The sequence below is a fragment of the Ahaetulla prasina genome, chromosome 1, assembly GCF_028640845.1.
Source record: "Ahaetulla prasina isolate Xishuangbanna chromosome 1, ASM2864084v1, whole genome shotgun sequence".
Lineage (NCBI taxonomy): Eukaryota > Metazoa > Chordata > Lepidosauria > Squamata > Colubridae > Ahaetulla > Ahaetulla prasina.
The window spans coordinates 255,981,742-255,993,209 of NC_080539.1; the positions used below are offsets into that span (position 1 = coordinate 255,981,742).

The 11,468-nt window shown below is 39.5% G+C and overlaps 1 protein-coding gene across 1 annotated transcript in view; it reads left to right on the forward strand.

The window, feature by feature from the left end:
• Nucleotides 1-11,468, forward strand: part of CD6 (CD6 molecule) — a 49,316-nt gene that overhangs the window by 22,369 nt on the left and 15,479 nt on the right. Inside the window, exons 4-5 of the mRNA XM_058158152.1 lie at nt 8,081-8,158; nt 10,873-11,010. Of these exons, the coding sequence (XP_058014135.1) occupies nt 8,081-8,158; nt 10,873-11,010 (216 nt within the window). The remainder of the gene's footprint in view (nt 1-8,080; nt 8,159-10,872; nt 11,011-11,468) is intronic.

Genomic DNA, 11,468 nt, shown 5'->3' on the forward strand with positions numbered 1-11,468 from the left:
GGTGACTTATGGCAGGACAGGATAGGAGAAGTGTAACTCTCCCCACCCTCTGTGCAACATGCAATACCATATGTCATAGTATTCTTTTGGATTGCCTAAGGGGGGGATAAGTGTGGGGGGCACTGTTCTACATGGATTCTTTTCTTCCCTGAGCAGTTGGTTTCATTATTTGCACTAGTGCAGTCGTTTTCAATCTTTTCTTCACACAGACCCCCTATAAATACCTTTTGTGGCCATGGACCACAAAGACTTAACTCAAGATTAAATCATAATATTTCTTCAAGTCTTCGTGGCCCTTAGGGACCACAGGTTGACAACCATTTTATTCATGGATGGATGAAAGTCAAGTGTAGAGGCTCTGTACTGTGGGTTCCTGAGGGCTCTACCTTCGTCTCCAAATTATTATTATTATTATTATTTACATTTATATCCCGCCCTTCTCCGAAGACTCAGGGTGGCTTACATTGTGTAAGGCAATAGTCTCATTCTATTTGTATATTTATATACAAAGTCAACTTATTGCCCCCCCAACAATCTGGGTCCTCATTTTACCTACCTTATAAAGGATGGAAGGCGGAGTCAACCTTGGGCCTGGTGGGACTAGAACCTGCAGTAATTGCAGGCAGCTGTGTTTAATAACAGGCTATCTTACAGCCTGAGCCACACCGTGGCCCAAATTATTGAACAACTACATGAAAATAATAGGAAAGACCATCACTTGGCATTATATGAGATATCAACAATATACAGATGACACTCAGTTGTATATCTCCATCCTGAGATGAACAGGGGATACTGTCAAGGACCTGCCCCAGTGGCTGGAGGCTTTTAGTAGTTGGATGGCATGAAACAAACTCAGATTTAATCCCCAAAACACTATAGGTTTGGAATCCCTCTTATAATATAAATAATTGGTCTTTAGTTTGGGGCAGAATTGTGCTTCTGTGCAGAGCTAGTTCCCAGTCATAGCTCTCTTCTTTAAGGGCAAATGAAGGCCATGTCCAGGTGAGCTTGTACACAGTTCTATGTTATCCACAAGCTGGGATATTTTCTGGATCAAGAGGCTCTATTGTTATGTCCTTATCACCTCATGTTTGGACAATTGCAATTCATTATCCATGGAATTGCCCTTGAAGACCATCTACAGGTAGAAACTTCAGCTGTCCCAAAATGCATCAACTCAGGTTGTAACCAGTTTGACTCATTGCATCTATATAACAGCTTTACAGGAGCTGCACTATATATCAACATGCTATTGGGTGGAATTTAAGCTGTTGGCTATCACTTTTAAAGCCTTTCATGAATCCGAATCTGTGTATCTGTGAGACTGCATGCATTATACAGAATCTGCCTGTCCCATGAATTCCAAAAGGGAGGATGTAGTTCCTAAACCAAGGTAAATCCAGGACTATCCCTACAGTTGAACTGCACTACTTTATTAATAAGGCACCATGTACCGATGTCACCTTAGCCCATAGCTAAAATCCCTTTCAAAGACTTGTCTAAAGATACAAAGGTCTCACTCTCAATAGAGATGGGTCATCAAAGGAGCCTCACATTCACTTCTTCAAAGATTCAAATACCGTAGAAGGCCTGAAGAGAAATGGAAGTGGCTTTGAATTAGATGTGAGTGCAGCTCTATGGAGAGTTAAGAGGATGCCCTTGCTGGAAACAGAGAAGATTCTTTGCCATGACAACTAGGAGATCAACATTGATATCAATTCCTCACTAAAGCCTCTTCAGAAAAGACATAGATCTAATAATAGGAGAGAATGAGATTATGGTGTAATTCAATGTTACAGCGTTCTACATCCATAGACCCAGAATTAGCAAAAGAATCCATGGCAGCAGTACTACACAATGTACCCAATCTAACCAAATATACTAAGATTGAAAAACCCAGAATCATGGATCTCATCAACTTTTGCCTCACTAGCTATTTTCAATTTGATAGACAATTACAGCAATAAATTAGAGGATTACCTTGGGCTCACACTCTCAGGACTCATAGCAGAGACAGTAACGTAGAGTTTAGAACAGGGGTCTCCAACCTTGGCAATTTTAAGCCTGGCGGACTTCAACTCCCAGAGTTGAAGTCCACCAGGCTTAAAGTTGCCAAGGTTGGAGACTCCTGGTTTAGAAAATATACCATTCCCATACATACAACCCAAAGTGTGGATCCAGTATGTAGATGACACCTTTGTTGTAATAAAAAAGGAAGAATTAGAGAAGACACATGAAATAATCAACATGATCTTCAAAGGATTAAGTTCACAAGGGAAGAAGAAAACAACACATTCCCTTCCTGGATGTCCTCATCAGCTCAGGAAATGGCAGCAAATTAGAAACAGATCTCTATCAAAAATTCACCCACACTAACCAAGTGCTTCACTATCAAAGTAATAACTTAACCTCCTGCAAGAGCAGCTGTGTAAGAACTTTATTCAGATGAACACAAACTCGCTGGAACAACCCAGACCACCAGAAAAAGGAAACAGACCATCAGTACAGCATCTTCCAACAAAATGGATACACACACAACTTTATCAAAAAATGCCTGACCACTCAACCCATTACAACACAGTCAACAGAAGCTGTAAAAAGGCTAACACTGTCATATGTCAAAAACATCTCAGAAACTACCAACAGTCATACAGCTTACCATAACAGACTAACTAAAGCCTCCAAAATATCTTAAATAAACCAAAAGACCCAGTAGCCCAAAAATAAAAATAAAAAACCAGGAGTCATCTATAACAAAGGACAAACAGACACTAAATAGGACAGGCAGACAAAGACTAGCAGAGTGTGTCCATAAACACCAACTAGCAGTCAGAAGATTATTTAAATTAGATTTGTAGCTATTTTAATTAAAAAAAATAGATATGTGCCAGGTTTGATATGAATTGTTACAAAATGGTTTTGTGAATTTGTTTTATTCATTAGGGAAAAATAGTGGATTGTTCAATGAAGAAAAATCCTTGTTTTCTGAAGTAGTGTTGGATACATTTTATTATCTGGAGGTTTCCACTAACGCTTAGGCAAAATCTTCTGTTTCCTTTGTAATGCTTTTAATCATGCTTCCTAAAGCAATAGGAGATGCAGCTGATCTGTCCTCTGCTTGATTTAATACTTCAGATTTTAAATTATAAATATTATTTAAATTTATAATTTATATATATTTAAATTTAAATATATTGGGGTTTTTATTTTTATAAGACAGCATGAACAAGTCCAGTGGCCATTTACATTTTCTAAATAAATAAATACCTAGGCTATCATGTCTTTTCCAGTATACTCTTCTCAAGACTAAAAATATGTTGGTCTTTGGGCCTTTACATGCAAAACTTGGTTTTCAGATTCTTCAAATCCTTCTTAAAATGTAACATTAAAACTGGACTTGGTAATCTCCCTGCAGCCTGACCAGTGCAGAATAGAAGTAAATAATTACTTCTTAAGACCGTGCTTCTATTACCACAGCCAAACACCACGTTACCATTTTAAGCAGCAATATTTCACCACAAATCTTTGTCTAGAGTAAAGGATGGCACCCCCCCCTTCCTCAGAATAAAATTGCTTCTGAAGCCATAACTGCCTTATCTTATTAACCTTGAGTTTAGTTTAGTTTCTCTGCATCAAGACCAATACAGCCTCCAGACAGAGGTCAAGACTTTTATTGCATCATCCACACATTCTGCAGTACAAATGTAACACTGATTATCATCTGCATATTGATGATATCTCTGAGGTAAGTAAGGACAGAAAAAAAAGACTCCACGAATGACTGGAACTAGACTTTATTGAGATAGGTTATACAGCAACAGAATCTTGAAACCCCGACTGAGTTGTCCTCTCCCTCCCTTTTATACTAGTGAATTAGTGAGTAGTCAGTCTCAGTTTCTTTCTCATACTTTCTCTGTTTCTCGAGGCAACATGTTGTTGCAACCATCATCTCAGCTTAGTTTCTCCAAGATCGTCTCTATGGTCTCTTACTCTAAATTGAACAACTTTTCCAGTGGTTTTATGTTACATAAAATAGGAGAGAGCCTGTGGCATTTCATTACTAGCCCATTACAAGGTAAACATAGGGCCGGGCTATTTACGGGACCGCCTGCTGCTACCGAATACCTCTCACCGACCCGTGCGCTCTCACAGAGAGGGACTCCTCAGGGTGCCGTCGGCGCGACAGTGTCGTCTGGCGACGCCCAGGGGAAGGACCTTCTCTGCGGGGGCTCCCGCCCTCTGGAACGAACTCCCCCCAGGACTCCGTCAACTTCCGGACCTCCGAACCTTTCGTCGCGAGCTTAAAACTCACTTATTCATCTGCGCTGGACTGGGTTAGTTTTAAATTTATGGGTTTTTATGGGTTTTTATCCTAAATTTTTAATCTTGGCCAATTTAATAAGTTTTTTAATTGTATTTTAATCGTATTTATATTGTATTACTGTGTATTTTTTATCTGGATGTGAACCGCCCTGAGTCCTTCGGGAGAAGGGCGGTATAAAAATTTAAATAATAAATAAATAAATAATAAATAAACCAGGGCATGAAAGTAACACCACCACAGGAAGACTGCTTTATCAAAATAGGCTATAGCAGGGGTCTCCAACCTTGGTCCCTTTAAGACTTGTGGACTTCAACTCCCAGAGTCCCTCAGCCAGCAAAGCTGGCTGAGGAACTCTGGGAGTTGAAGTCCACAAGTCTTAAAGGGACCAAGGTTGGAGACCCCTGGGCTTTAGTAACAAAATCTTGAGAGTCTGATTGTGTTTTTTCTCCCCTTCCGCTTATACTCTAGTGCCATGATGGTGAACCTATGGCACATGTGCCAGCGGTGGCACGCAGAGCCCTCTCTGCTGGCACACGCGCTGTCGCCCCAGGTAAGATCTCCATGGCGTTTCTTTCGTGAGCTTCTGTTTCCCTGCAAACAACAAAACAGAAGGCTCATGAAAGAAAAAGATCTTACCTCTTGCCCCGCTGCCAGTGTTGGGATGCCTGCCTCCCACAGGCCAGTCTTGAAATAAAGCAACCTGGGGACCTCCTACATGTCTGTACATGCGCATGTTCACACATGTCCGCGTATGTGCATGTTCGCACATGTCTGCATATGCACCCAATCGTGCATATCCACGCATGTGCGAGTTTGCATGTGCACACATACCTTTTAGTTTGGGCATACATGTGCATGCAATTTGGGCACTCGGTGTCTACAAGGTTCACCATCACTGCTCTAGTGAATCGGAGAGTAGTAAGCCTCCTCTAAATACTCTCTCCCTTCCCAAGGACATAAATAATGCTTCTGTCTTTTTTTGTTTACATGGTGGTTTCTGAATATTTGCTTCAAGGTCACCCCTGCAGGTCTCTACACCCATTAGAAGAGCTCTACAGCTTATCTAGTGTGTCCCCCACAACTGACCACACAGAGGAATACTATGGTCAATGGTATTAAAGGCAGCACAGGGTCACTTTTCCCCTTTTAAAACCTCATCATCAGTAACCTGCAAGAGTGACAATGCCGGTTCCGTTCCCAACTTTCCATGCTCAGGTTTCAACCCTGACTGAAAAGGATCGTATTCAACTTGTGAGCCTCTAGGAAAATCAAATTCTTTTTACATTTATTGTATCCTAGCTGGCCTTATGGTTGTGATATTTTACTATTCAGGTTGTAAGAACTCTACATTTCTCTCTTGAATTTCAGCTGGAGAGCTTTGGGCCCAGGGTTCCATCTGTCAGAATTGTTTTGAATTCTGTCTTTGATTCTGCATTTTGTACTGTTAGCCACTTAGTTCTGTGTCATCTGCGAATTTGATAAATGTCCCCAGGATGCTTTATTTCAAGTCCAAATATAACACAAAGTCTAAGACAGATCTTTGGCATTCTACTTGCGTTGATACAAGCTGATATTTATTGCGGGATGCAAGCTGAGGCATGTATTGAGCATTTGAGGATAATGGCGATTCAATCAACTGTGTCTCTCACTAACAGTAATATTGTCCATCCTGCACTTAAGGTATCTTTTCACACAATACATGCATTGTTCTGTATACTGGCTTTGTGTCCCTGTGGCATCATTCCTGTTCAGTAGCTGAGCTGATTAATGCTGGGTATTAGCATTAATGTTGAGTATTTGAAATTTGAATGTCTTTGAAAGGGAGGAGCCCAGCCAGGAATCTGGTTTGCTTTTTGGCACATTGCAGCTCTGTAGAATTTATGGAGTAACCTTTCCTTGCTTATAGAGCTCCTCCTTCACCCCACTACTTGGCACTTAGGCTGCAGCTGTGCTAGCGGGTCTTTCAAGGGGAAAGGTAGCTTGACAGTTCTTAATCCCTCAGAGGAGCTGCCAGGATTTTTTGGCAGACAGCCAGACAAATGAAACAATAGGGCTGGAAGAGTACAGGTAAATAATTTTCTTTACTTATAATATGAATTGGGGTGTTTTTTAATTTAATTTATTTTATTTTTTGCCACTGCAGGACCTGTGAGTATCCATGCACATTCTTGCTCTTTGTTTCCATTACATCAGGTTAGCAGAATTAAAGACATAGGGCAGGGTCTGCAATCTTGGCTCTTTTAAGACTTTGTTGGCTGAGGAAGCTTTGTTGGCTGAGGAACTCTGGGAGCTGAAGTCCACAAGTCTTAAAAGAGCCAAGTTTGCAGACCCCTGACATAGGGAAACAGAGGATGTGCGGCTGTGCCCTTAAACCTGAAAAAGAAAGGAAAAGAGAAGAACACAAAAGCAGGGAAGATTAATAGAAGTAGATAAATAAAATAAAGGCAAATGGCAAGGATTAAGTTAAAAGGTAGAGGCATCAATGCCATCTCTTCTGGCTGCTTGCTTATCAGTGCTGTATGATGATAATTATGATTTTTTTTTAGCTACAGTATATAACTCATACCATGAAGCTGTTTGGTTTTTCTGGAAAGGGCACTTGAGATGCCACTTGGCCACTGTCTTACCATCACCCCATCACCATTTGCAAATGTCCTAACCAGGAGTGAAATCCAGCAGATTCTGGAAACCGGTAGCGGAAATTTTGAGTAGTTCAGAGAACCAGCAAATACCACCTTTGGCTGGCCCCAGAGTGGGGTGGGAATGGAGATTTTGCAATATCCTTCCCCCAGGAGTGGGGAGGGAATGGGGATTTTGGAGTATCCTTCCCCTGGAATGGGGTGGAAATGGAGATTTTGCAGTATCCTTCCCCTGCCACGCCCACCAAGCCACGCCCACAGAACCGGTAGTAGAAAAAAAAATTGGATTTCACCACTGGTCCTAACTTTGTGGCTGGTTAGCCAAAGCAGCTTGTTTGGAAAGTTAGAAACCTGCTATCATATTAGCTATTGTGGTTTGTAGGAGGTTTCAGCTGGCTTTGATTAGAAAGGTTGTTTTGCTTTAAAACTCTGATGTGCTTCATTCCTTTATTGATTCTGATCTATTGATCCATACAACAATGTTCATGATGCAAAACCCATACATGCTCTGTCATTCTGAGCCTCTGAGATATGTGTTGGTGTTAAAGTTTGCTTTCCCTGGGAGAATTCTGTTTCTTCTTGATGCACACAATGATCTTAGAATATACAGTCTGGGCAAGCTAAGACTCAGCATATCCTTATTGGTCTAAATTTGAAACTGGTTGGTGAAGATGATGGAGCTTGTGGAGACTGCCAAATTAACTTCTTTGATTAGAGAAAGGAAACCGTGTCTACATTTATTACCCCTTATAGACTTTTTGAATAAAATTGCAAAAAAAATCACTTATGATTTGTGGTTCAGTGATTAAAAAACAAACCTGAATAATAGAAAAAAGGGAAGTTTCTTTTGTAATCAGGGAGTGAGAGATAACTTTGTAATTTGTATTTATATTTGCTACAAAGGAAATCAGAAAATTCTGCTTTCTATTTGTTTCTAATCTTTCTTTCTGCATTTTGACTTTTTTCCCCTCTTGTCTGCCTTTATCTGTTATTAGTTTGTGTTAGTTAGTTTTTATGCTCATTGTAAAAATGTCTATAAAAATCTGATACTGATTCTCCAGTGTTAATTGATTTTGGGTTTTGTTTAATTTTTTGTATCCTTTTATAATTTCAGGCTCACCGAGTATCCAGACGCCTATAGATACAACAGAAAAAGAAACTGTGACTTCAGTCTCCCATCTACCCACTCCCAGTAAGTAAAATCTCTTTAAAATACATTTTTTTGTGTGCATAAGAACACAAAAGTGCCTACCGTTCCTGTCCTATTGTTTCCTTTCATTATATATACGCTTATATGTTGTATAGTTGTTTTATGCTTATGCTTATATATACTGTTGTGACAAAATAAAATAAAAAAAAACTGCACACAGTGCAATTGCTTAAACAAAGTCATTGTAGATTGCCTGCTTACAAAGAGCTTACTACATGCTAATTCACTTTGCAGGTAGTGGTTGTTGTTTTTCTCTCTCTCTCAACTATATCTTTTGGCTTACTCCCAATTCATCTTAGTGGTATAAACAGCCAGAAGCCAAATTCCAATCAGACTGACATTTGGCAGTAGACTGAATCGGTACTTAATAAAATTTGCATTAGAATGATCCCTAGAATAATAAATGCATGTATACAACTCCCTGAATCAATATATACAGGTAGTCCTCGACTTTCAATAGTTCTTTTTGTGACCATTCAAAGTTACAACAGCACTGAAAAAAGTGACTTATGGCCGTTTTTTCACACAAGCATTGCAGCCTCCCTATGGTAATTTGGTGAAAATTCAGATGCTTAGCAACTGTTTTATCTTTTTGAAGGTTGCAGTATCCTGAAGTCATGTGATCAGCTTTGCCAATCTTCTGACAAGCAAAGTCAATGGGGAATCCAGATTCTCTTAACAACCATACTACTAATTTAACAAATGCAATGATTCACTTAATGACTGTGGCCAGAAAAGTCATAAAATGGAGCAAAGTCACTTAACAAATGTTTCACTTAGCAACATAGACTTTAGCCTATGAATTGTGGTCATCGCTTGAGGACTATCTGGATTCATTTAATTGATCTTAAGGTTAAACAAGAAATAAATATACCACTTTAGTTTCAACAATTAAAATTATTCAATAATCAATAATTATAACTGAAAATGCTGACCTCCTACTCCTAATCTGTGCAAATCTAATTGTGACCCATGGCTCTAATTTGTTTATTTCTCATGGGGTCACAACCCATAGTCTCAGAACCTATGGGTGAAAACATTCCCTAGAAGTTATTTTTCACTGATGCATTTTGGAAGAAAGTAAAACCTCACCTCTGATTGGTTGAACTCTCGTGAAGATAGAGAATCAGAGAGTTAGGGATGTTCCCTGGCTGCCACTAACTGAGCAGCTTTGATTAAAAGGGTCCTGGAAAAAGAAGGGACAACTGAAAAAGGTGTTCCTCCCAAGGAAGAAATACATACGGGGGGAAAAAAGGAAAGAGGAAAAGAGAAGAGCCCAATCTGGAGCTTAAAAGCTGGGGAAAGCTAAAATTTGTTTGTTTATCTATAAAATGTATTGGCCACCCATCTTACCCAGGGTAACTCAGGCGGGCTTACAATCATATATATATATGATTGTATAGTTCATATATTCATCTGAAGGCAGCAGCTAAAGGTATTTAGCAATATATTCATGCAATAAGTGAATAAGGAGAACCTGTTCAACCTATGTTCTTTTTAATGTTACTTTTTCTACCAGATAGTTTTCATTAATCCATGTCCCAACAAGCACAATGTAAAAAGCACAAAATAAAAATGAACAATTTTTGAGGAACGAAAATGAACTTATAGTGTGGGTTTTATATTGCCCAACAGTCAAGGAGAACTTGACCTTTTGATCTTGCATTATCCTCCCATGTAGCGTTTCAGTTGTAATAGACACCTTTCTAAACCAAGATAAACTGAGAAATGAGTGGGATAAACAACTTGTGTCTCTTCGGCTGCTGTGGTTTGGTTTGGTTTGTCTGTTTCCAGCTGTTGAAAGTGTTTTCAGCATAAGTTCAAGTCCCACCTTAACCATGAAAGCCAACTGGGTGATCTTGTGCCCGTCACTCTCTTTCAGCCCAACTCACCTCACAGGGTCGTTGTGAAAAAATAATAGAAGGAAAGTGGGTTGTATATGTTTGCCACCTTAAATCATTTGTAAAAATAATAAAGGTGAAGTACAAAGAAACAAGCAAAAAATATTTATCCTGTCTCTTTTCCAAGACTTCAAGGCTGATTACCTACAGAATCGCCCCTCATTTTTCTCTGCAGTAAAATCCCCCTGTGCCTTTGGTTTTTGCTAAAAGCAGTGAATGGCTCAACTAACCACACCCAGAAAGTTTCCATAGCTAATAGTGGACTTGAATTTCACTTCCTCGGTTTGAATTCTGACAGCTGGCAGTCCCTATCTTCCCAGGCTCCAGCTAAATTGCAAAGGAAAATATATGAGAGTATTCCCACTATTTTTGGAAGAGAGATTTGGACCAACCTCCCCACCCCCACTCCCCAAACACATAAAGGTAGTCCTCAACTTACAACAGTTCTTTTAGTGACAGTTTGAAGTTACAACAGCATTGAAAACAATGAATTATGACCATTAAGAGCTCTTATGGCCATTGCAGCATGTGATTTACATCCTTCTGACAAGCAAAGTCAATGGGAAAGCCAGATTAACAACCAAGTTACTAATTTAACAACTGCAGTGAGTCACTTAACAAATATGGCAAGGAAAGTTGTAAAATGGGGCAAAACTCATTTTAAATAATGTCTCACTTAGCAACATAAATTCTGGGCTCAGTTGTGGTCGTAAATCAAGGACTACCTGTAGACAGCTTCAGAAAGCAGGTTTTTTTCCCCCCTTTTCTCAATTCTATCTATGTTTCCATTTGCAGCTTTTACAACTCCTGAAGACCTGAAAGCAACATCACCAGATCGGAACCTGCAGATGACCTGCATCATTCTGGGTTTTCTCCTTTTTCTGAGCATTGTGATCATTATTATCCTCCTGCTGAAAAGACAGAAGAAAAATGGTACATTTCGTCTACTGGAGATCTCCTGGGTGGGTGGGGTGGTGGTGGATATGGCTTAGAAGAAGTATTTTGTTCATTCATTCATTCGTTCGTTATATTTATATAGCTGCACAACTCACAAAATACAATTCTGGACATCTTACAGAAAAAACAGTAAAACAGTAATATAAAAATAAACAAATTAAAAATATTAATATTATGATTAAAAAGCAAGGAGAGAGCAACGTATTAAAATGTGATCAGAACTATGGTGGGATGGGTTTTTTAATGAGCCTTATTTAGAGGGCATTGCATTGGGGTAAACTGATTTGAAACACAAGACCAATTCCCTTTTTGCAGAAACAACGTAATTGTGAAGGCTCCCTGCTAAGAATTCCTACAGCTAGCAAGCAACAGCATAAGTTCAGTGCTATGGTAGCTGTGCCATTTCTGAAAACCTCCATTAGGGTAGAACGGAA